Below are 27191 nucleotides of genomic sequence, written 5' to 3'. Positions count from 1 at the left end.
AGCTCCAATTCAGCAGCCCTTAAGGCTGTGCTGCCTTGACCCTTAGCCTATGGTGGCCTCTTGACCTAGTTAGGGTTTTACCTCTGTGAACAGACACCATGACCAAGGCAAGTCTTATAAAAGACAACATGTAATTGGGGCGGGCTTACAGGTTCAGAGGTTCAGTCCAGTATCATCAAGGCAGGGGCATGGCAGCATCCAGGCAGGCCTGGTGCAGGAGGAGCTGAGAGTTCTACATCTTCATCTGAAGGCTGCTAGTGGAAGACTGGCTTCCAGGCAGCTAGGGTGTGGGTTTTATAGCCTAAGTCCACAGTGACACACCCACTCTAACAGGGCCACATCTACTCTGACAGGGCCACCCATTCTAATACTGCCACACCCTGGGCTGGGCACATACAAACCATGACACCTTTCCTTCCCCTTCTCTGGAACATTCTTCCTCTCCCTCTAAGCCCATTGGAACCTAAACCTCACCTATGTCTCTTCTGCCCACCTATAGGCTGTCAGCATCTTTATTCACCAATCAGAATTGACCTGGGGACAGGGTCAAAAGGGCTATGTGTAGACTCCAGGTCTTGGGGACCACACTTTACATTACAATAGACAGTAAAAGACAAAAACCTCAACTCACACATAGATATAGACACATACACATTCACACACACTCACACACGCACTCACTCACACACACACACACACACACACACACACACACACACACACACACACACACACACCCCTTCATAAGCAAGTACTGATAAACTTTAGACTTGTCTTTATAAGTAAGAGATTTATTATCCAGGATCACTCATTTAGGTCATGGGATGGCTTATGGGTAAATATGCTTATCCTGCAAGCCTGACAACCTGAATTCCATCCTTAAAATCTACAATGGAAGAGAGAGTCACCACAGAGAGCTGTCCTTCACTACGCACATACACAGCATGACATATGACCACCATGGCACATGCCCGCCATGACACATACACAACAACACTCATGTATGATACACAATTATTAACAATAACCTCTATTAAAGAATTAGGCATGAACTTCAGCTACCCCAGACCCCAACTTATTTTCCTGTGACTATTATAAAAGCACAGGATTATGTATGACTCATCCCTCAACTCCATAAAGCTTATGAATCAGCTTATGAAACTTACTGCCCTCCTGTATAGCTGTTGCATGACTTCCTAGGAAAAAATAAAGTTGGAGGTAGCCTCCCATCATCTAGGTATTAACATCTCTTCAGGCTTGTTCAATCCATGCAGTTAAACCAGGTATTGGGGTGATGGTGGAGGACTTACCTGTGAGCTTGTGGATGTCAGAAATCCTGGGCGGGGGCAAGCTATCTCTGGGTGTGGGCAGGTTGGGGAGGGCTGGAGCACAGGATCTGCTCCTGGGTACAGATGTGCACCAGAAGGAATTCCCTTGCAGCTTTTAATATTCTTTCTTTGTTCTCTAGATTTGATATTTTGATTATTATGTAGCAGGGGAATTTTTTTCCTCTGGTCTATTCTGTTTTTGTTGAGAATATTTCTGGGCCTTGGAGCTAGGACTCTTCTCCTTCTTTTATTTTTATTATTCACAAGTTAGGTCTTTTCATATTATCCCAGATTTTCCTCGTGTTTTGTGTTAGGAATTTCTTAAATTTAACATTTTCTTTGACTGATGTATCATTCTTTTTTTAAAATCATAAGGTTCTCTTTTCCATCCCCTATACTCTGTGGTGATGCTTGGGTTGGTGTTCCTGTTCTCTTTCCTAGGTTTTCTGTCTGCAGATTTCCCTCAGTTCGTGTTTTCTTTATTTCATCTATTTTTGTTTTCAAATCTTGAACAATTTTATCCATTTCCTCCACTTGTTTAATTGTATTTTCCTGTATTTATTTAAGGTATTTATTTGTTTCCTCTTTATTTTTTTAAAGATTTATTTATTATATATAAACTATAGCTGTCTTCAGACACACTAGAAGAGGGCATCAGATCATATTTCAGATGGCTGTGTGCCACCATGTGGTTGCTGGGAATTGAACTCAGGACCTCTGGAAGAGCAGTCAGTGCTCTTAACCACTGAGCCACCTCTCCAGCCCCTTGTTTCCTCTTTAAAGGTAGCTATCATCTTTATAAAACTGGACTTAAGGTCATTTCCTTGTGCATAGGTTATGCTATGATATCTAGGGATCTAACACTTGCTGAAGTAGGATCATTTGGCTCTAAAGGTGCCATGTTACCTTGTCTCTTGTTGACTATGCTCTTATGCTGGTCTTTAACCATTTGGTTGTCCCTGGATGTTTCTGTTGTAGAAGGTATTGGGAAGGTGTTCCTCCAGTGAACACCATCGTGGTTGACAACGGAACTCAGGGAGCATTGCACATCTCAGAGCATCTGGGTGTGTCCTGGTGGCACAGCCAACAGGAGATAGGGATAGGAGGAAGGGTCTAACCTGGATGTTTCTAGGGTAGCATGTCTGTCAAAGGCAAGCAGGTAAGTCACTGAATAATTGAGCTTGGTGGATGGCAAGTAGATCCATGCCCTGTTTTACTAATGAGGTTGCCTTTTCCCACATGGATGTAGCTTTCATTAAATTGACAAAAAGCCAGGTCAATTCTGATCCTGATTTCCTTATTAATGCAACCATAATAAACTCAGGGAGTGTAGACATAAACATTTTCTATCGGTGATTCTCCTGTGGGAGAAGGTAGTAGAATTTGAGCCATTCGTGTTGCCTGTAGCTCTCCCAGTCAGGATCTCCTAAGTTGTTCTTGATTACGCATAAAGGAAAAGAGGTATTATATGGAAAGGTATTTCTTGGCCAGTCTGAAAATAAAGCCATATGGTGGGGCGTGAGAGATGACCCATCAGTTAAGAGCACTTGGTACTCTCTGGAGCTCCCAGATTTGGTTCCCAGCATCTGTATAATGGGACAGTCTTCAACTGCCTGCAAGGACAGCTGTAGAGGTTGTGAGGCTCTCTTCTGGCCTCCAAAGGCACTTGCACACGTGTGGCATACATTCCCAAACACATGTAGATTCAAATAAATAAAAACAGAATAGGGCTGGAGAGATGGCTCAGTGGTTAAGAGCACCCGACTGCTCTTCCAGAGGTCGTGAGTTCAAATCCCAGCAACCACATGGTGGCTCACAACCATCTGTAAAGAGATCTGATGCCCTCTTCTGGTGTGTCTGAAGACAGCTACAGTGTACTTATATATAATAAATGAATAAATCTTAAAAAAAAACAGAATAAACATTATAAAACACTGTATGACAATATTATGAAGTCACATGGAAGGAAACAGTGGCATTGGAGACCCAGAGGTGAGACGAGGGTGGCCATAAAACTGTTATTAGTTTGTTTTTTCTCCATCTTTATTAACTTGGGTATTTCTTATTTACATTTCATTTATTATTCCCTTTCCCGGTTTCCGGGCCAACATCCCCCTAACCCCTCCCACTCCACTTCTGTATGGGCTTCCCCTCCCCATCCTTCCCCCATTACCATCGTCCCCCAACAATCTAGTTCACTGGGGGTTCAGTCTTAGCAGGACCCAGGGCTTCCCCTTCCACTGGTGCTCTTACTAGGATATTCATTGCTACCTATGAGGTCAGAGTCCAGGGTCAGTCCATGTATAGTCTTTAGGTAGTGGCTTAGTCCCTGGAAGCTCTGGTTGCTTGGCATTGTTGTTCATATGGGGTCTCAAGCCCCTTCAAGCTCTTCCAGTTCTTTCTCTGATTCCTTCAACGGGGGTCCCGTTCTCAGTTCAGTGCTTTGCTGCTGGCATTCGCCTCTGTATTTGCTGTATTCTTGCTGTGTCTCTCAGGAAAGATCTACATCCGGCTCCTGTCGGCCTGCACTTCTTTGCTTCATCCATCTTATCTAATTGGGTGGCTGTATATGTATGGGCCACATGTGGGGCAGGCTCTGAATGGGTGTTCCTTGTGCCTCTGTTCTAAACTTTGCTTCCCTATTCCCTGCCCAAGAGTATTCTTGTTCCCCTTTTAAAGAAGAAGTGAAGCATTTGCATTTTGGTCATTCTTCTTGAGTTTCATGTGTTCTGTGCATCTAGGGTAATTTGAGCATTTGGGCTAATATCCACTTATCAATGAGTGCATACCATGTGTGTTTTTCTGTGATTGGGTTAGCTCACTCAGGATGATATTTTCCAGTTCCCTCCATTTGCCTATGGATTTCATAAAGTCATTGTTTTTGATAGCTGGGTAGTACTCCATTGTGTAGATGTACCACATTTTCTGTATCCATTCCTCTGTTGAAGGGCATCTGGGTTCTTTCCAGCTTCTGGCTATTATAAATAAGGCTGCTATGAACACAGTGGAGCATGTGTCTTTGTTATATGTTGGGGCATCTTTTGGGTATATGCCCAAGAGAGGTATAGCTGGGTCCTCAGGTAGTTCAATGTCCAATTTTCTGAGGAACCTCCAGACTGATTTCCAGAATGGTTTTACCAGTCTGCAATCCTACGAACAATGGAGGAGTGTTCCTCTTTCTCCACATCCTCGCCAGCATCTGCTGTCACATACTTCTTTGGGCTCAGTACCTGGACTGACACACTTTTTTCTTTCTAAGGACTAAGAACAAGTGTGCGGGGTTTCTTCACCATGACATTTACCATCATGATGCTGGCTTATTCTGCCAGTTCCCTGTCACTGTCTTTAGGAGCTGGGGAGAATGTAGCAGCTATAACAACACTACTGGTGACCATCTACTTTGTGTTCATGCTGGTGAGTGCAAACTGTGTTTTTCTAAGAGAAACATTTTCCCCTGTATTCCTTCGTAGTGATGGAATTTGCTTGATAAATCAGTACTTGGGACATGAAGCCATATGCTAAAGCCTATTATGGTCTGTAGTAGAGAAGGAGCTGCCTTTCTTCCTAGGCTTTGTACTACTGCTCTGTTAGTACTGGGATGCAGTTAACACGCCCTTTCCAGTGGGTTCTTAAAAGAAATTTCTTGAGATCATATTAGAAACCATAATAAATTGGAATTCAGTAAAGTGCTCTGGGTGGCTGATTCCCTCACTGAGGGAGCAGATTGCTGCCTTGCTTTCATGCTGGTGTAAGAGAATTGCCGCCATGTTAGCTACAGCAGAGATGACCTGGTTTATTCACTGGTCTCTAATGGGAAAGTAAGGGTCATGAGAAAGTAAGTGTTCATCAGGAGAAAGCTCTCTCAGGACTCCCTTGTGTCCTGAAAAGCATTAGAAACAGTGGGAGATTCCAGAGTCCTCAGTACTAAGTCAGTCTCCTCTGTTAGCATATGTCTGCTCATCTCTGTAAAGTTGTTTATTCAGTCTTGCATGTCCATAAATGATACCGTTAGAGTATATGAATCAACAGACAAGTGAACCAGATTCCACACTTTCCCACCAAGCAGAGCAGATGAATAGAACTATTGAACGTGCTAATAACTATGTCATTTCTTCTGGTGCACGAGCTTCTTGTAGCTTGGCAATGGGAGATGCGTGGCTTTGAGAAAGTGCTCAGTTTGCTTCTATTTCCTATCTATATGGTCATATACATATGGCCATCCAGTGATGTAAATCTTCAATAAATATGTTTTTAATTAAACTTTGAGAGCTGTATAAATGCCTATAAGGTGTGTTGATCAAGTCTACCCTTATTTCTCCTTCCCAAATTCCTCTTCCGTGGGGATTTTTGAATGAGAAATGCCTCTAAGCCTTAGGGGACGCTGGGTTCACAATTGCTGCGTGAGGAAGGGACGTGATGGGGGAAGCATGTTGCTCAGGCAGGTTTTGAATGGTCGTGGTCCTCCTCACTTGCTCTTCCCTCTGTACTCTGTGCATTCATGTGAACACGTGAGCATTTGCCTTCCTGATCCCACATCCATGCCTGCCGCCTGCTGCAATACTGCCCTGTCAAGATGGCCTTTTATCACTCTGGAAACTTAAGGCTGAGCAAACTCCTCCTTATACGAGTTGCCTTGGCCATGGGGCTGTATCAGCATCAGGAAAGCAGCTGCTCCATTTCCTGTCACACTCACCACTCCTCCCATTCTGCCTCATGCTTTGCTTTGGTGGTTTTTTTTTTTGTTTGTTTGTTTGTTTGTTTTTTTAAGATTCATTTACTTTACTTATGAGTGTCACTGTCTTCAGACACACCAGAAGAGGGCTTCAGATCTCATTACAGATGGTTGTGAGCCACCATATGGTTGGGGGGAATTGAACTCGGGACCTCTGGAAGAGCAGTCAGTGCTCTTAACCTCTGAGGCATCTCTCCAGCCCCTGTTTTATTTTTGATAAACCCACTGGGTCTACTTAGACTACCTGTGTGTTTCTGTGTGGCCATAGCCACAGCACCAGACATGAAATTTCCATCTTATAGAGCAGGCTATGAACACCATCGGAAAAATGAGTGTGTGGTTACTGCCATTGTAGTAGTCTGTGCAGTGCCCCACACCCTTTTTGCCCAAGGGAAAGAAGTCGAAAAAGGCAGGCAGGATGGTGTCTGTCCTTGAGCATACTTGTAATTTCATCACATGAGTCCTGTGATTGCTTCCAACAGATTTCAGCACTTTTAGCTCATTGCCCATAGTCTACAGCACCCAATCGAAATGTTGAGTCACCGCACACAGGAGATAAAGAAAAACTGATGAAAAGACCTGCCTATTACACCAGGACTTGGACCCACAAGGTCTCGCCTGCTGGCATGCCCATAAACCAGTGTCTATAAAGGAATCTTTGGCATTTTGGTTCTTAGAGCTAAAAGCCTATAACTTGCTCACTCCTGTTCGAATATAGTGATGGCATTTTCTCCTCAGTTATTGCTTGGGTACTGGACTGCTAGAACATGGGGCAGTCAATTCACATGACAGCAGTGGACCTGTTGATCTGTAGGATATTGGCTCTGCTGCCATCCAAGAGCAAGGACCCCAAACATAGCAGAAACAGCAAGGCCCAGGAACCGCTTCAGGGAGCTCTGCCCATCAGGCTGGCAAGAAATCAGGTTCATGTTAGTCACGCTCATCCTATCCCAGAGTGTAAAAGTGAATCCGGTCACCTTCTAAAGCCCAGAGCTGCCTGTGTATTATGATGGAGTATTACAAAACTATGAAATGCAGTTCTTCAGTGACTCTGGAGCATTGGGTGAAGGGTGGGAGATGAATGAATATGTCCATATAAATAAGAGGGGGGAAGAGTGTGTGGCTCCTTGCTTTTTCTCCTGTGTGACTGTGGTATGTAAGGGACGGTAGAATATGGGCAAAAACCAGTAAGTACACCCCCTAGAATATATGGGGGAATTTCAAAAGGACTACCCAGGAGATTGTGATGTTAAACTGTCCCCTGGAGGTTGCCTCACAATCTGTGTAATAGACTGGCCTTTGTGTGGGATGAGCTGGCCCAAACCACAGCTTTCCCTAATGCTGTCACTCCTGTTGCTTTCCAGCCTGCCCTCTTTGGTCTCACTGTTGCTTCTGCTATGTGGAGTTGTTTGATTCCTAAATTTCATATGCATCTGCAACAATTTCAGTCTTCGCTTAAGACATCGGAACTAAGGCAGCGCTGAAACGAGTCTGTGAACTTTGAGTGTGCTCTTGAGCAAGAGCAGCTCCTTGGGTGGCTTCTGCAGGGCTTCCTCCTCCAGTCCCTATCTTGCTCTAGCAAGTTGGCAACCATCCACTGCTTAGTACCCAGAAGCAAGCAGGCTTCAGCCAGCTTGAGGCTGTGTGGCTTCTCCATCCATAACCAAATCTTGCCTTCACCTTAAAAGCACTTTTTGTTTTACCATAAAGTTGGACAGGATCCCTCTATGTTGATAAGCTTAAAATCTTAACGAAACTCTGGTTAATTGCTCAAGTCTCTTAGAAATGAAACTTCAGAACGATGGCTCCAGATTTGCCATCTTTAAAGGGTTACTAAACAAAGGCAAATGGTGGCTGCCCAGCTAGCCTGTTGCTTCTACTGCCAGGGCTAAAAACCGAAGTCCCTGACTTTACCAGACTCAGAACTTCTTTTGCTGTCAGAAGGAAGCCTGCAGAGCTCTTCGTGGACTTTGCTATTGTCTACAACAAGCCTTAGACAGACAACGAGGTTGCTACCACTGAAGTTCCTATCACCAACTTCTTTCATTGGCATAGGAAAAATGCAAAGTCTGATTCTTAAAATGAATTATCAGTAAGTAAACCTTCATTCTGTGGCTACAGATCCTCATACGATTGCTGATTGGACATGCTAAGATATGGGCACCCATAAAACAGAATCCCTAAAACAGAGGCAGAAGGAACACCCATTCAGAGCCTGCCCCACATGTGACCCATACATGTACAGCCACCCAATTAGACAAGATGGATGAAGCAAAGAAGTGCAGACCGACAGGAACCGGATGTAGATCTCTCCTGAGAGACACAGCCAGAATACAGCAAATACAGAGGCGAATGCCAGCAGCAAACCACTGAACTGAGAGCAGGACCGCCATTGAAGGAATCAGAGAAAGGACTGAAAGAGCTTGAAGGGGCTCGAAACCCCATATGAACAGCAATGCCAACCAACCAGAGCTTCCAGGGACTAAGCCACTACCCAAAGACTCTACATGGACTGACCCTGGGCTCCAACCGCATAAATAGCAATGAATATCCTAGTAAGAGCACCAGTGGAAGGGGAAGCCCTTGGTCCTGCTAAGATTGAACCCCCAGTGAACGTGATTTTGGGGGGGAGGGCGGTAATGGGGAGAGGATGGAGAGGGGAACACTCATACAGAAGGGAATGGGGAGGGGCTAGGGCAATGTTCGTCCGGAAACCGGGAAGGGGAATAACAATCGAAATGTAAGCAAGAAATACTCAAGTTAATAAAGAAAAAAAGAAAAAAGAAACAAACAAACAAAAAAAAAAAAACCCAGAATCTCACATTCTAACAACATCCCTTGTAGCTGCTTGTATTCTTATTGATAATTTCAGTTCCCCAAACTGCTCACACAAGTGTCCACAGGTAAGATACTCAGGGAGCCTGCGCCAGATTGATTCTGATTGGTAAATAAAGATTCCAAAAGTCAATGGCTATGCAGGGCAGGCAAAGGAGAGACTTAGAATTCACAGGCTTGGGAGAGAGGAAGGAGGAGGAGGAGGAGGAGATTGGCCATTCATCGGGGGATGGTCAGGAGATGCCATGCCTGGGAAGGTGTGAGACAGCACGTAGCCACCACGTAGGAGTGTGTGTATTTCATCAGGAACCCAGAACAGTGGTTGGGTAGCAAGGAACTCAGAGCAGCTGCTACCACTGGGGTTGATTTGAGTAGTTTAATGGGGTACAACTACAGTCCCTAACCCCTCCAACATGTTTGAAATTAGAAAAAATAAGGCCGTCACTCATACTGAACCTGACGTGCTTCTTGCTGAGATAATGAAAATCACCAATTTATTTCAACAACAACAAAAAACAAGGATCAGATAAACCTGTTATGATTATCTATTTAAAAGATTGCTTTGAGGGGTTGGGGATTTAGCTCAGTGGTAGAGTGCTTGCCTAGCAAGCGCAAGGCCCTGGGTTCTGTCCCCAGCTCCGAAAAAAAAGAAAAAAAAAAAAAGATTGCTTTGTACTATTCTGTATCCTGACGGTAAAGGAATAGTTGCATTTTTTCATTGCCTATGTTCAGTCGTCAAACACCCATGCCAGGTGGAATTTTTTAAACATAAGTTAAAAAAATTATAAAAATATAAAGATGATGCAGGGAAGTGAGTGACTTTAACCCTAGCATTAGGGCGGAGGCGGGAGGATCACAAAGAGTTCAAGGTCAACCTGGTCTGCATTGTACTGAGTTCCAGGACAGCCCATGCTACATGGAGGAACCCTGTCTCAATAACAAAAACAAAAACAACAACAACAACAACAACAACAACAACAACAACAAAATAATAAAGGAGAATGAGGAAGAGGCAAAGACTGATTTTTAATTAATAAAGGTCTATATATGAAGATTAGTGAATGTTCCCAGAATGGAAAGAAAAGCAAGGAAGTTTATGCAAGTGTCCAAGTAAGTTATTTAAGATATGTAAAAGATAAACCTTAGAGATGAGAGACAGGATATTACAAATTGTAAGCCAAAGATCAATGCATTTATGTCAAGTCTGTTCTTTTTTTTTTTTTTTTTCTTTTCTTTTCTTTTTTTCGGAGCTGGGGAATGAACGCAGGGCCTTGCGCTCGATAGGCAAGCGCTCTACCGCTGAGCTAAATCCCCAACCCCGTCAAGTCTGTTCTTAAATCAACAGAGTTCCTTCCCATAAGGTACTGACCAATCATGCTAACACTTATAAACACTGGCTTCTAAAGCTTTAGGCAAAGAGTTTCGATGATCACAGATACAAAATAAAAATACACGTAATCAAGATAATTGCTGTTTTTAACCTTGTTAGATTTAACTACTTAAAAAACAGAACCCAACCAAAAAAACATTTTAAAATGTCTGAGCTTTATCTACATGCCACACAGTTAAAGGGACAAGGCTGGGAATGCTGTCTTATTTCCAACAAAACTTGAAAGATGCAGCAAAGAGGGTAAGATGTTCAGAGAGGACAAATAGCATTCTGTCTTCCTACGTCAGACAGGATGCAGGACAATGAGATCCCTCTGATAAACAGTCTGTTTCCGAGAGGCCGTAGAGTATTGAGGCTCTAACCAGCCTACATTTTACAAGGAATCCACTGGGGACCCCAGGCTGTGGGTGATGCAATATAGAGGTTGGGATTGTGCAGGGTTTGTGCTGGTTACTTTTTTGCCAACTTGACACAAGGTACAGTCACTGGAGAGGAGGGGATGTGAGTTGAGAAAATGCTTCCGTTAGATTCTTATGTAGGCAAGTCTGAGCATGGGATGGTTCTGGATCAATGATTAATGTGGGAGGACCCAGCCTACCGTGGGACAGCCCTGTCCTGGGAATGTCACCCTGAGGTGTATAGAAACCATGGTTGTGTGCCAGTAATCAGCATTCTTCACCATCTCCTCTTCATCTCCTGCCTCCAAGTCTCTGTCTTTTTCCTGTCATGGCTTGACTTGATAGATTGTGGTCAGGGTGGGAGAGGCAAATCAACACTTTCTTCCTCATACTTTTAATCATGGTGGCCTTATCACAGCAATAGGACATCAGGGGTATAGAGTCAAAAATAACAAGTCCTATAAATAATGAGTTTTATGGATCCTTGGAAGTAGAGGTGGGTATATGATATTCAGTGTTTTTCCTAGCAAGGGCTTCTATTACCCTGATGAATAAAAGGCAAGTTACAGAGGAAAGCATTTATTGGGCTTATGCTCCCACATCACCATCAATAAAAGAAGTCAGGACAGGAATTCGAACAGGCAGAATCCTGGAGGTAGGGGCTTACACAGAGGCCATGGAGCGTGTTGCTTACTCATCTGAACTAATCACTCACTCAGCCTGCTTTCTTATATAACCTAGGACAACCAGACTGGGTGCGGTCCCACCTACAGTGGGCTGGGCCCTCCTACATCAATCACCAATGAAGTAAATGCCCTACTGACTTGTCTACAGCTGATCTTACAGAGGCATTTTCTTAATTGGCACTCCTTCCTTTCCAAGGACTTTAGCTGTGTCCAGTGGACATGATATGAGGCAGGCACAGTGTTTTTCCAGTATGTATTCCTAGATGGCAATAATTTTACTAGAATAGTCACTATAATTGGCCTGTCACACTGTCAAAGATTCAACTACTCACACATAGACGGTCTATGGAACAGTTAGTGCTTCTGTTCTGATTTAGCTCCATCCCCTGAATTATTTTGGATAAACTATATAGCTAATAAATTATACATTGTAAGAAATCTAGAAAGGATTTTAAACGTGTAGGATGGGTTCATTTAAAGTTTAAAAGATGCGCCAAGTTCACATTCCATTTTACATACAATGTAAATATCTATAGGATTTGCCTTGTGCAGAGTGGGTTGGCAGGCCTTTTGCTTTCAAACCGCAAAGAACCTTGACTTTAAGGAATGAACATTTCTGTTTAGAGTTAACTGAAATGTATATATTTTTTTAACAAGCTGGTTTGAACAGAGGGATGTAGGGGACTTGAAGGAGGAGGTCTTTCTGTAGAATGTGTAGTCACTGGACTGGTTCTAACTCGTGGTTCTACTCTTTGTAGTTTTTTTCAGGTCTGTCACTAGATACAGGCTTCCTGCCTGTACTCTCGTGGATTCGGTACTTTAGCATTCCTCATTATGGATTTAGGGTAAGCTGTCTTGTTTGCTGTATTTGCGTCCTCTAACTGTAGCAACTAAAATGAATGACCCAAGTCCTTTCATCAGCTATAATCTCCCCCTGCCCAGCTCTTGCCCAGGAACTTCCGTCCTGGAGCTAAAGATGAACAAAGTCCTACTCGTTTCACTTAGCATAAGGTCACTGAGTCATCGGGGGTTTTCCCCAGTCACCCGTTAGCTAAGGGTTAGAGACTCTGGAAATTAAAAGAAACAGAAGCCATGCAATGCCCACAGCCATATTGACTTCAAAAGCTTTCTCTGTAGTAAAGTGGTGTCTTAATATATTTTTACAACCAGTTTCGATGAAAATAAGGAAGAAAATACTGTTAGCATAAATCAACATTCATTTTATCAGCTGTGTTGCTTTAGTTATAGGGTTTACAGGGTTATGGAATTGGGCAAGGACGAAGATACCCGTGGTGACGTAGTTAGAGAAGCCACACATTAATCCAGTGGACGCATCATCATCTCAATACTAAAACTCCTGGGTGTGGGGGCAGTGGTGGGAGACACTGCTTAGCTGGGAAGACTGTGGTCTGAGTGCTTGGGGTTGAACTTTTTTTTTGCAAATTACAGTAAAGATTGAACTTGAAGATATAGATGTATTTGTTCTTTGAAAAGTTATGGACATATAAAATAATTTGCCTTTCCCCGTTCCTGCTTATGCTACAGGCTTTGCTACACAACGAATTCCTGGGACAAAACTTCTGTCCAGAATACAACACAGAAGAAGTCAGTAGATGTCAGAACTATGTAATGTAAGCTTGAGTTTAGTGTCATAATGGGGCATGGAAAGCTTGTAGACTTAGAGAGACCTGCCTGTCTAAGGTTAACCTCTGTCCTTTGCCTGTTCCCCGGAGTGAATCCCTGTACCACAGAGGACATATGAATGGGTTTAGACCCTAATTCTTTATGGTGTAGATAATATACAGAAATGGTTCTTTGGGTCATCGGGGGAAACACTTTTGGTATTTTGACTGTGGATTTTTGAGTTGCTTGTTTCAGAACATTGGAGTTTGACGTGGGTTGCTTTGATAAGTTAGCAAGGACATAGCGTTCCTAAATGTACAGGATACGGTACCTGTGAGCTGGCCCTGATACAGTCAGGGCAGCGAGGGTGAAATGTAGTGAGCTTTGCCTGTTATTCAGGGTCTTCTCTCTGCCTCACACTCTGGAAGACTTCAAGAAGTCAAAGGCTGGTGTGTGTGTGTGTGTGTGTGTAAAATGTCCTATCAGGAGATATGTCCTGCAATGAAAGAAACACATATTTCAGTATATTGAAAAGGAAATCTCATTTCTGCCTAATGCTATTAAAATGAAAATAGAATTAGTGTATTGTTTTAATGTTACAATTTCTTCAGTTTCTACTATTGTTTTCATTGATTTGATTTGGATATATAGCTTAGAAGAAAATATGCTGATATGTTAAATCTCTTATGGATGTTCAAAATAATAATGAATAATAGCAACACAAATTTGTGTTTTGAATTGCTGATAAGAAAACCACTGTGGGGGCTGGAGAGACGGCTCAGCGATTAAGAGCCCTGACTGGTCTTCCAGAGGTCCTGAGTTCAATTCCCAGCAACCACATGGTGGCTCACGACCATCTGTAATGGGATCTGATGCCCTCTTCTGGTGTGTCTGAAGACAGCTACAGTGTACTTATATATAATAAATAAATAAATCTTAAAAAGAAAAGAAAAGAAAACCACTGTGGAGAGAGATCTCATTTCTCATGTCTTCTTTCTCCTGGTGTAGTCAGGCATCTTTCAAATACAACTTCCTTACCAGTTTATGGTCAGGAGTAGGTAAAGTGAAAGCAGAGGAGGCCATCTATAGACTTCCTCCTCACAGGTTTGTCCTCTCAAGGGGCTGAACTCTGCTCTTTCAGCAGATTTGTGAACTGCTAAATTCTAAGTGATACAAGGGAATGGAGAGTCACAGCAGTTGTAGCTGCATGCGGACTTCGCAGCATCAGCTCCTGTGCTAACCTGTGTCAGGCCCACTGCATGCTGCTGTGCTCTCACTGCTACCACAGACTCAGGCTGTCACCTGTGCTTCTGGGGATATTCTGTAGCTAAGCATCTGTGATTGTCACTCCAGTCTTAGTACAGGAGCAGACAGGAATTCATTGACTCCTAGCTGAAACTCTTGATATCCTCTGGTCCCAAATCTAGAATTCCATGCTTCTGTTCTTGTGCATGACTGTCTACTGGGTCAGCAAGATGCTGACACAGCTTTTATCTCCTTGGAATGTCGGTGTCATTAGGAAGCTGGGGTTTTCCCATGTGTTTACCCTTTGTAGAGAGGAGCATTGTAGGTGTAAAAATGAATGGCATTGTTGGGTCTACAGAGTTGGGTCATAGTGTGGCCCTGAAAACTTCCCAAGTTTATTAGGACTACTTCCACTATGCTTTTGTGTTGCTGTAAAATTATTTTTTAAAAATGCTGTTTTTATCCTGCACTAGATCTGGTACCTTGGTACCCCAAGATATCTGGTAGACATCTTCATCTCAGTCAGCAAACCATCTCACCTGCTTTGCTCTAACCCATATCACACTGCCAATGGCCTCTCTCTGAGCCTGGCAACACTTTCTCTACACATCTAGTTCCCAAGGGAGGTTGCCACCATGCCAGACATACACATCCCAATTCCGTGATGGCCCAGTGTCTCCAGGGACCACATACTCTCTTGAATTCAATTAAATCACCACATGAAAGAACACACAACACAATAACCTCTGATCCAATTGATAATATATAATTGCACACCTAGACATATAAAGCCCTGTACACATCCATCCCTTAAGAATACTCATAACAACCTGTAAATGTACAGAGAGGAATCTAACATCCACCTCCATGTTTTCTCGGCTGCTTCCTCTCCCTCTTGCTCCAGTCTTCTCCTCCTCTCTAAAACTTTTCTCCCACCCATCCTTCCTTCTCATCCAATGACAGCCTTTCTCCCACCTATCCTTCCTTCTCATCCAATGACAGCCTTTCTCCCGCCCATCCTTCCTTCTCATCCAATGACAGCCCTCGTTCTATCTTGCGCCTGCCTTTACCTGCATAATGACATCATCCTATACTTTTGAGTAGCTGTTGCAGGTATACCAATTTGGATTGTTTATGAAATTAACTAAAGTACCAGATCCAAGTGGATTGGTTGGCATAATAGATAATAAAATTGTAAGCATATCATAACAGCTGTCAATTAAATAAAGAAATGTTTAATGGTGTGTCTTAACTGTGAGTTTGTAGATGGAAGGAAGTAAATGCACTGAATAAACTCTGACATTACCTTTGTGTGTGTTGAATTACAGATGTACTGGTGAAGAATTCTTGGAGATCCAGGGCTTCCATCTCTCATCGTGGGGCTTCTGGGAGAATCACCTGGCCTTAGCTTGTATAATGATTATCCTCTTAACAATTACCTATGTACAATTGCTACTTCTTAAGAAAAGGAAACATTGCTAAATTACCTTTGTGTGTGTGTGTTTTCATATTTAAATTTTTAATTCATTTGACTGATCCTGACATTAAACAGAAACCATCTTCTTTTTTCTATTTCTTTTAATTTTTTTTTTGTACTGTAAATTCAGCAAACAAACCTGTAGCTGACAAGGATTTAGGTCCTATGGTGGGAATTTTCTACAATTATTGAAAGAGATATAATTCCAGTAGAGAGCCAGGACTGTTCCACAGTCCTCTGACACAAAACCTGCCTGCAGAGAGCTGGTCTTCCAGGAGCGCTCTCTCTCCAAAGATCACAGGCTCCCAGGCAAAGAGGCCCACAGGAAAGACAAGCGCCAGTCAGAGGCAGGAAGACCAACTAACACCAGAGATAACCAGATGGCTAGAGGCAAGTGTAAGAACATAAGCAATAGAAACCAAGACTACGTGACATCATCAGAGCCCAGTTCTCCCACCACAGCAAATACTGGATACCCCAACACACTGGAAAAGCAAGATTTGGATTTAAAATCACATCTCATGATGATGATGGAGGACTTTAAGGAGGACATAAATAATTCCCTTAAAGGAATACAGGAGAACACAGATAAATAAGTAGAAATACAAAAAATTCTTCAAATAATTACAGGAAAACACAACCAAGCAGGTAAAGGAATTAAACAAAACCATTCAGGATCTGAAAATGTAAACAGAAACAATAAAGAAATCAGAAAGGGAGACAACCTTGGATATAAAAACCTAGGAAAGAGAGCAGGAATCGTAGACGTAAGCATCGCTAACAGAATACAAGAGATTGAAGTGAGAACCTCAGGAATAGAGGACTACATAGAAAACATTGACATAACTGTCAAAGAAAATGCAGAAAGCAAAATGCTGGTAACCCAAGACATCCAGGAAATTCAGGACACAAGGAGAAGACCAAACCTAAAGATAATAGGTGTAGAAAAGAATGAAGATCCCAACTTAAAGGGCCAGTAAATATCTTCAACAAAATTATAGAAGAAAACTTCCCAATCCTAAAGAAAGAAATGCCCATGAACATATAAGAAGCCTACAGAACTCCAAACAGATTGGACCAAAAAAAAAGAAATTCTTCCTGTCACATAATAGTCAAAACACCAAATACACAAAACAAAAAAGGAATATTAAAAGCTGTTGTTGTAAAAATATAAAAAATAAAAAATTCTAAATCCTGCTCTAGGTCCGGCACCACAGTGCCCCAGATATCTGCTGGATTTCTTAATTCTCAGTCAGGAAAGTGTCTCACCTGCTCTGCTCCATCCCATATCACACTGCCAAAGGCCTCTCTCTGAGCCTGGCAGCAATCTTTCTACCTATCTAGTTCCCAAGGCAGGTTTCCATGCCAGAAACACACATCTCAACTCCGTGGTTGCCCAGACCAGCTGCCGCACTCTCTCTTTCTTTCTTTCTTTCTTTCTTTCTTTCTTTCTTTCTTTCTTTCTTTCTTCCTTCCTTCCTTCCTTCCTTCCTTTCTTTCTCTCTCTCTCTCTCTCTCTCTCTCTCTCTCTCTCTCTCTCTCTCTCTTTCTTTCTTTCTCTCTTTCTTTTTTTTTTCTCGGAGCTGGGGACCGAACCCAGGGCCTTGCGCTTGCTAGGCAAGTGCTCTACCACTGAGCTAAATCCCCAACCCCGCCGCACACTTTCTTACACTTAAATCTACACATGAAAGAACACACAATTATTTTGTGGAATAAGATTGAATGTAGAGGTATGGAAATAAATTATAGAAACACAAGGGGAAAGTCTGTGAAGGTGCATATACAGTAGCTAGTAAGCAAGGGCTACTTATGACTAAAGCTACAGAGGATGTTGGGAACTAGAAGATCTGGAAGTGAGCAATTATTCTAAGAGGAAGTGTGCAAGGCAGAGCACAAACATCTGCCTACCAGGAAAGTTCCTCAGGAACGTCTCTAGCCAAATCCTATACCACTGAGTCAAACCTGGTAAATACGTATTAGCCTAAAAGCTTGAATTACCCAAGATACAATCCACAGACTGCATGAAGCTCAAGAATAAGGATGACCAAAGTGTAGATGATTCAGTCCTTCTTAAAAGGGGGAACAAAAATATTCATAGGAGGAGATATGGAGACAAAGTTTGGAGCAGACGCTGAAGCAATGGTTGTTCAGAGCCTGCTCTACCTTGGGATCCAGCCCCTATACATACAGCCATCAAACCCAGACAATATTGCTGATGCCAAGAAATGCATGCTGACAGGAGCCTGATAGCTGTCTCCTGAGAGGCTCTGCCAGAGCATGACAAATACAGAAGTGAATGCTAGCAGGAAACCATTGAACTGAGAAATGGGTCCCCATTGGAGGAGTTGGAGAAAGGACTGAAGGAGCTGAAGGTAACTGTAACCCCATAAAAACAACCATACCAACCAGAGTTCTGCAAAACTAAACCACTACCAAAAGACTACACATGGTCAGACCCATGGCTCCAGCCGCATATGTAACAGAGGATGGCCTTGTCGGGCATCAATGTGAGGAGAAGCCCTTGGTCCTGCCAAGGCTGGAAGCCCCAGTGTAGGGGAATGTCAGGGCAAGGAGGTGAGGAGGAGTGGTAGGTTGGGGAGGGGGAACACCCTCATAGAATAAGGGAGAGGGAGGTTGGGATATGGTATTTAGGGATGGGAAACTAGGAAAGGGAATAACATTTAAATGTACATAAATAATATCCAATAAAAAATTTAAAAATATTGTCATTAAAAATATTTATTTATTATTTATTTATTTATTATTTATTTTATGTGTGAGTACACTGTTGCTGTCTTCAGACACACCAAAAGAGAGCATCAGATTCCATTACAGATGGTTATGAGCCACCATGTGGTTGGTGAGAATTGAACTCAGGACCTCTGGAAGAGCAGGCAGTGCTCTTAACCGCTGAGCCATCTTTCCAGCCCAAGGCAAATCTCAGATGACAACATTTAATTGCAGCCGGCTTAAAGGTTCTTAGCTCCAGTGCACTATCATAATGGCTGGAAGCATAACAACATCCAGGCAGACATCAGGCTGGAGGAGCTGAGAGGCCTACATTTTGTTCTGAAGACAAACAGAAGATTCTCCTTCAGGCAGCAAGGAAGAGGATGTAAAAGCCCACACCCACAGTTGCACACCTTTTCCACTAAGGCCACACCTCCTAATAGTGTCACTTACTTGGACAAGTACATTCAAACCACCACAATGTGTGTCGCCATCTATGTCCTACAGCCTGCAGGTGAAGGACAGGAGAGACAGAGAGAAACACAAATGCAGACATACACACAGTGAAACACACACATACACATGCAGATACACACACACCATCATTCATATACAGACACACAGAATCAGACACATTAATCTTTTAAAAATAAGCACTGACACATCTTGGACTTGATTCTATATGTAAGAGATTTACCATCCGGAATCAATCATTTAGGTCACGTTTTTCTAAGGATTAAAATCAGGTGTGAAGAGTTTCTTCAGTATGGTACTTACCGTCATGGTGTTGGCTTCTTCTCCCAGTTCCCTGTAACTGTCTTTAGGGGCTGGAGAGAATAGAGCTCCTCTACCAACAACACTGATAACCTTCTATGTTACATTCATACTGGTGAGTGTGAACTGGTATTTTCTAAGAAACATTTTCCATGTGTTTCTTCTTGGACATGGAACCTCCTTGATAAAGCAGTACTTGGGAATTGAAGTCATGATAAAGCTTACTGTGGTCTATAGTAGAGAAGGTGTAGGCTTCCTCTTGGGCTTTGTGACTATTGCTCTAACACTCAACAATGTCAACCCCAAATGTATCCTGTTTACAACAAATGCATGCATAGGGAATGGAGGAGAGACTCAGGGAATGGCCAACCAATAACTGGTCCACCATGAGACCTATCTAATGGACAAGCACCAATCCCTAACACTATTAATGATATGCTATTAGGCTTGTAGACAGGAGCATGTTGTCCTCCAACGAGTTTCACCCAGCACCTGACTCATACAGATACAGACACCCACAGCCAAACGGTTGATGCACCTTGGGGACTCTTATGGAAAAACAGGAGGAAACATTGTGGGCTTCTCAGGGGAGAGGAACTCCACAGGTTGATTCTCTTGAATCAACCAAACTGGACCATTGGGTTTCTCAGAGTCTTAACCAGCAACCAAGGAATATACATGGATGGGCTGGACTTATGATTCCCTGCTCAAATGTAGTAGATATGCAGCTGGGCCTTCATTGGGTCCCAAATAACTGGACCCGGGGCTATGCCAAAAGCTGTTGCCCATATATGGGATATTTTTTCTTTCTTTTTTTTTTAATTGAATTTTTTATTTGCACTTCAAATTTTACCCTTTCCCAGATATCTTCTAGTTCCATTCATTTGCCTATGAATTTCATGTAGTCATTGTTTTTAATAGCTGGGTAGGACTCCATTGTGTAAATGTACCACATTTTCTGTATCCATTCCTCTGTCGAAGGACATCTGGGTTCTTTCCAGCTTCTGGCTATTATAAACTATGAACATAGTGGAGCATGTGCCCTTGATATATGTTGGAGCATCTTTTGGGTATATGCCCAGGAGTAGTATAGCTGAGTCCTCAGGTAGTACTACGTCCAACTTTCTGAGGAACTTTCAGACTGATTTCTAGAGTGATTGTACCAACTTACAATCCCACCAACAATGGAGGAGTGTTCCTCTTTCTCCACATCCTTACCAGCATCTGTTGTTACCTGAGTTTTTGATCTTAACCATTCTGACTGATGTGAGGTAGAATCTCAGGGTTCTTCTGATTTTCATTTCCCTGATGACAAAGGTTGTTGAACATTTCTTTAGGGGCTTCTCAGCCATTTGGTATTCCTTAGCTGGGAATTCTTTGTTTAGCTCTGTACCCCATTTTTAATAGGATTATTTGATTCTCTGGAGTTTAACTTCCTGTGTTCTTTGTATATATTAGATATTAGCCTTCTATTGGATGTAGGATTGGTAAAGATCTTTTCCCAATCTGTTGTTTGCTGGTTTGCTCTATTGATAGTGGCTTTTGCCTTACAGAAGCTTTGCAGTTTTAAGAGGTCCCATTTGTTGATTATTGATCTTAGAGCATAAGCCATTGGTGTTCTGCTCAGAAAATTTCTTCCTGTGACTAGGTGTTCTCAGCATTTCCCCACTTTCTCTTCTATTAATTTCAGTGTAACTGGTTTTATCTGGAGATCTTAGATACACTTGGACTTGAGCTTTGTACAAAGAGATAAGAATGGGTCCATTTGCATTCGTGTACCTGCTGACCACCAGTTGAACCAGCACCATTTGTTGAAAATACTGTCTTTTTTTTCCAATGGATGATTTTAGCTCCTTTGTCTAAGATCAAGTGACCATAGGTGTGTGGGTTCATTTCTGGGTCTTCAGTTCTATTCCACTGATCCACCTGCCTGTGTTGGTACCAAAGCCATACAGTATTTTTATCAGGATTGCTCTGTAATACAGCTTAAGGTCAGGGATGATGATTACTCCAGAAGTTGTTTTATTTGAGAATAGTTCCAGATATCCTGTTTTTTTTTTGTTGTTGTTGTTATTCCAAATGTATTTGCAAATTGCTCTTTCTAAATCTATGAAGATTTGAGCTGGAATTTTGATGGGGACTGCATTGAATCTGTAGATTGTTTTTGGCAGATGGCCATTTTTACTCTATTAATCCTGCCAATCCATGAACATGAGAAATCTTTCCATTTCTGAGACCTTCTTCGATTTCTTTCTTTAGACACTTGAAGTTCTAGTCATACAGATCTTTCACTTGCACCAAGGTATTTTATACTACTTGTGTCTATTGTAAAGGGTGTGGTTTCCCTAGTTTCTTTCTCAGCCTGTTTACCTTTGAGTAGAGGAAGGCTACTGTTTTGTTTGAGTTAGTTTTATACCCAGCCACTTTGCTGAAGTTGTTTGTCAGGTTTAGGAGGTCTCTGGTCTAATTTTTGGGGTCACTTAAGTATGCTATCTTATCATCTGCAAATAGTGATATTTGACTTCTTCCTTTCCAATTTGTATCCTTTTAACCTCTTTTTGGCCTTGTTCAGCATGAATAGGAGGAAAAGTCATTGATCCTGTGAAGGTTCTTTTCCCCAATGCAGGGGAATGGCAGGGCGTTGAGGTGGGAGTGGATAGGTGGGAATGGGAGCATCCTCATAGAAGCAGGGGAATGGGGAAGGGAGTATGGGAGAGGGATAACATTTGAAATGTAAATACATATAATATGCAAGAAAATAAAATAAAAATTATAAGGAACAAATATAAACAGAGATTTCCCCACAATCTCAAATGGCTGAGAAACATTTAAATAAACATTCACCATCCTTAGTCATAATGGAAAAGCAAATGAAAACTCTTTTCTGATTCCACATTATACATATCAGAATGTTTATGATAAATAACGTGAGTGACTTTTGATATTAGTTAGAATAGAGAGCAAGCGTGCCACCCTTTACTGCTTGTAGGAGTGCAAACTAATATAGCTTTATGGACATCAATATCACGATTCCCCAGGGACCTGGGAATCCATATAGTTCAAGACCCAGCTATATCAGGTTCAGGCATATATGCCAACTGCATGCCATCAAAAACACCACAAGGACACGTCCTCAACCATGTTCACTGCAGCTTTCTTCATACCAGCCAGGAGCTAAGAAAAACTTAAGTGACCCACTGCTGCAGAATGAATAAACGAAATGTGGTACATTTACACAATGAAATATCACTCAGTGCTAAAAATATGACAACATGAAGTAAATGCATGACAACAGGCTGGTGACTGCTATTAGAGTAAAATCACCCTACTTGAGGTAACCCAGCTCTACAATGATGGAAATTTTATGCATTCCATGATAAGTGGATACTAGCTCTTAGGTAAACTTTAATCAAGCTATTCTTCACAGACCCAGAGAGGTTATCTAAAGAGAAGGCATATAGAGGGGATACGGGTATCGTTACGAAAAGGGCAAATAAAATAGACTCTCTGGGTAAACTGAGGTAAATGGGGAAAGAAGTGGTAGGTATCATTTGGAAAGAGATGTAGGAAAAAAGTAAAATGCAGGGAGAAAGAACTAGAATTAGAAGGCATTTGCAGATTAGTCAATGCACTTAAGGTACTGGTAACAGCTAGGAATTCTGAGGGTGACACATGGGACCACTGCTCTTAATGGAGGACAGAGTCAGAAGTGGCTAAACAGGAACACTCCAGTATTGTGAACAGGTTTACAGTTTACTGTTGTATTAGCCAAGGAGGTCTCTAAACTACACATAATGATTCCAGGAAAAACACTTTGCTTTCTGCAACCTGACCACAGGGTCACATTGTTTTGGACAACTTTCACAGAGTTCAATAAAGGTGAAAATCAGGAGGTACAGGCTTGGAACGCTCATGCCTCTGTTCTAGTCTCTTTGGGGAGAGAAGGTAGTCCACAAGCCACAGAAAGATAATCATGGACACACTACAAGCTGTAACATCCTCCACCTACTCTCTCCTGCCTGCAAAATGTGCTGGGCTAAGGTGGTAATGAACTTTTTGAGTGGCCAACCAATAATTGGTTTACATTGAGGATCGGGACATCAGAGGGAAAGCAATTCTTACACTGCCTGGGTTTTCAGGAACCTCACAGAGATTTAGATGGCAAAGCGGGGCCTTGCATGGGTCTCAGCCAGATCATCAGCTTATGTGCTATGGTGAGAAGCTTGGTGATTTGCGACCCTAACACTGGCTCTGGTTCCTTTGCTTGACCTTGATGCTCTTTTCTTCCTATCTGCTTGCCCTGTACAGCTTCACATGGAGGACTTTCAGAATGTCTTTTCTATTTGCTTTGTTCTGCTTAAGGCTCCTCTCTGAAACCTGCTCTCTTGTAAAGCGAAAAGAGCAGGAGTGGAGATCTTGTGAATATGAAGATAGGAGAGGAGGGGTAACTGGAAGGAATGGAAGGAGAAACAGTGGTCCTGATATATTTATTATAAGAGAGGAGAATATATTTTCAAGGTAAAAGTTAATTCAATATTTCTTGAATGAAAATGCAAAGAAAAAAAGGGAAAAATAATGAGGAAGGAAAGGAAAATAGTGAAGACAAGGAAAGGATGATTTTGACAGAGACAGTTCTCATGCTGTTTCTGAAGAGGATGACCATCACAGAAGAGTTCATGCCAAGCCCATTCCTAAGACTTGTCTAGATCTCTGAAATCAGAAATTTTACTCCCAGATCGATATATACACACACACACACACACACACACACACACACACACACACACACACACGTAAATACAAAAATAGTTACATATGAAAGTATTATAACCCAAGGCAGGTTATTTACTAAGAAAAATGTTGAGATGAGTCACTTGTGTAAAGTTATTTCATTTCTGTTCAACTATCATTTATTGTCATTATTGAAATTCAAACAGTAACAATTAAGTGTATTTCTTGACCTCATTTTCAACTTCTCATGCAGAGAAAGTTCTGTTTCCATCCTAAGAAAAGAGTTTTCCTGACTGTTACAGTATGCTGTAGTAGCTATTTAATTTTCATTGTTCTGACAACTCTGGGTGAAAAAAGCTTGATACTTATATTGTCTTCTCCACACACCAACTAAGAGAACATTGTAACAACCCCTTGAAAGTGAATGCTTCATCTAGACTCTGTGTTTTTTCCCCTCAGTTTCTGTTTCAACCTGTAGTGCAGACAAGATGGCTGACACTCTTACATTCATGTGGTAAGTGGCAGTGCCTTTAGAGATGTAAATCAGATGGGGGAGCTTGAGCTCACACTGTATGCTGTCTCATGAACAATAGGGCACTGATTGTAGGGATCCTTTATAAGGGTACAGTCCTTTAAAAGTGAAATTGACCAATGTTACCAATGAGCACATGTATATACAAATTTATAAAAATCATAATCTTCAGAGCTTCCACAAAAATAATTCAAAGGAACTTTTAACTGTTATATTTCTCCATGGCAATCTACTCCTGATCTTTCTTCCAAATCCAGAGGCCCCAGGCTCTACAGATCTCTCTGCATGGAGGTAATCAAAATGGAGCATATGGCTCTGCAGTGCCACATGCCTCTGTGAGATTTCAGGGAGATCCATGCCCTCTGAGGCCCACATACAAAACAATGTTGAAGAACAAGGTAGCATATGATTCCTGAATACCTGGAAAACTTCTGAAACTCAAAACTCCTTTTGTAACCCCGAGTTGAATTTCCCTGAAACATGTGATTCATGTTGATGGTAGTGGAAATGAAAAAGGGTTCCAATCAATATTGCTGAAGGATGATTCCTATCTTGTTTCTTTCTAACAGTTTTCAAATTTTTAGTAAAATTTATCACACAAAACTGAACAGGGAATTCATTGTTAGGAACAACTAGAAACTAAATCTTCAATTTCTAAATCTCTCCACCGCACAACAAAAGTAATGCCTGTGGCTGGAGAGATGGCTCAGAGGTTAAGAGCACTGACTGCTCTTCCAGAGGTCCTGAGCTCAATTCCAGCAACCACATGGTGGTTCACAACCATCTGTAATTGTCGCGCCCGCCTCCGCCAGCAAGGAAGACACAACACGGTCAGATTCTTCTCAACAGCCTTTATTGCAGGACCACCTCTTTGCTGATCCGGGGACCTCGAGCAGCAAAAGTGCTTGCCTTATATACACAGCGGGCTGAGGCTATGCTAATTGTCCTTCAGGGATTGGCGGAGCATGAATCCCTCATTAGCATATTACCATCCTGGCCAACTGATGCCAGGTGCAAAACCCGAGCATACGCAGTACCGTGGGTCACCACAGGAGGGCACCCTACAGCTCCCCCTTTTTTGTTTAATAAAATGACTGGTCTAGATCAGGATGTCATGTCCATATTTGTCATTGCTCCTGTCTTAGGTCGTTCCTCTCGGCGATTTTACCTTACCCGTCATAGGGTTACCCTATCGCCACCAGGCCCCGTGTCTTAGGTTGGTCCAAGCCCGGGAAAGTTGCCCGTCTTTGGATACAATGACTTCACATGACTATGCCTAAAATGATCTAGGGCGAACTCTTAATCTTTCAAAGAGGCCAGCCATATGTTGGGAGAAGCACCATTTTCAATGGCAGTCATAGCCTGGTAAACAACCACTTTGTGTCTGGCATGTTCTCTTTTTAAACGGCCAATAAGCCAGAGACCTACTCCGCATCCCAGGAGGACAATAGCTCCCCAGGCAAACATGCCCGCCCACTCCTTAAAAAGGGAGAAAGCATTGGTAATCCATGAGGTAAAATCTTCAACTGTGATGGGGTCCAACCTAGTGCTGTTGAGGACAGCAATCTGCATCAGCAATTGTCTTGATAGTTGCTCTGCTTTCATGGACCAGTTTCCTTTCAGATAATTCGAGATTTCTTTGCTCTGTTGAGAATGTTGAGAAAAGTTAGCTCACAAAGGAGTAATGCATAAACCTCTAAGGGAGGAAACGCAGAACAGCTGCGTCATATGATACAGTGCTTCAATTTGTTCTTGAACTAAATCTATCCTTTGATTAGCTAATAGAAGGCCAGATGCCAAATGGGTACATTGCTCACATTAGAGCTTATATTATATTGAATAATGAAATGTGGCTCTACGCAACCAAATGCAGGGCAGGGAAGAGATCTTAACAGTAAAACATAAGGTATGCAACAGAGAAAAGTTAGTGGCGGCATACCGTTGGGGCATTTCGCCCTGAAGAGCCCCATATATTTGAGGGCCCTGGGGATGTGGACCCCGTTGTCCGTTTTTTGGTCGTGCACCACCATATCCTGTTGCTAGGGGTTGGCCATCCAAGTCCTTCACAGATCTACACTCATTTGCCCAGTGGCTTCCCTTCTTACACCATGGACATAGTCCAGGCTGCTTAGGTCTATCACTAATTCTCCCCTTATTCCTTTCAGGACACTGTCTTTGATAATGCCCTTTACGGCCACATTTGAAACAGGTATCCGTGGTGGCAGTTTTCCCTAACTGCACCACAGCTGCCTCTAGGCCAGCATTAGTCAATGGTCCTCCCATTTCCCTGAAGACTTTCAACCAAATTTCTAAACCTTTATGTTTGTATGGTGTTATAGCAGTCCTACATTCTTTTGTACATTGCTCATACACTAGCTGTTTAATGAGAGGCATGGCTGTATCAGGGTCTCCGAAGACCTTGGTAGCAGCCTCTACCATGCGGGCTACAAAGTCTGAAAATGGCTCTGTGGGCCCTTGCAGAACCTTGGTAAGGTTCCCAGAGACTGTGCCCCTATTAGGCAGTGCTTTCCATGCCTTAATGGCTATTTCATTAATTTGGCTATAGACTTGTTCTGGATAACCAGTCTGGTCCAGAGTGAATCTCCCTATACCCAATAGCATGTCAGCATCCCAATGTCTCTGAGAGTCTACTCCTGAGGCCAGATTAATGGCGGCCTGAGTATTAGCATATTCAAAAAGATAAGATTTC

At 42.4% G+C, this 27191-nt stretch overlaps 1 protein-coding gene across 6 annotated transcripts in view; it reads left to right on the top strand.

The window, feature by feature from the left end:
• Abcg3l1 (ATP-binding cassette, subfamily G (WHITE), member 3-like 1) overlaps nucleotides 1–15723 on the top strand; it is a 54207-nt gene extending 38484 nt beyond the window's left edge. For 4 of the 6 annotated variants that reach the window (XM_087582398.1, XM_087582399.1, XM_087582395.1 and 1 more), the window contains 4 exon segments: nucleotides 4588–4742; nucleotides 12128–12214; nucleotides 12915–13000; nucleotides 15566–15723. In XM_087582398.1, coding sequence (XP_087438524.1) covers nucleotides 4588–4742; nucleotides 12128–12214; nucleotides 12915–13000; nucleotides 15566–15719 — 482 coding nt within the window. In that variant the 3' untranslated portion in view covers nucleotides 15720–15723. 6 annotated transcript variants of the gene reach the window in all.
• Nucleotides 15724–27191: the final 11468 nt, after the last annotated feature.

The sequence above is a fragment of the Rattus norvegicus genome, chromosome 14, assembly GCF_021556685.1.
Source record: "Rattus norvegicus strain SHRSP/BbbUtx chromosome 14, alternate assembly SHRSP_T2T, whole genome shotgun sequence".
NCBI classification, from domain to species: Eukaryota; Metazoa; Chordata; class Mammalia; order Rodentia; family Muridae; genus Rattus; species Rattus norvegicus.
Note: the sequence above shows the minus strand (reverse complement) of the source record. Positions and strands in the feature narration are given on the sequence as shown.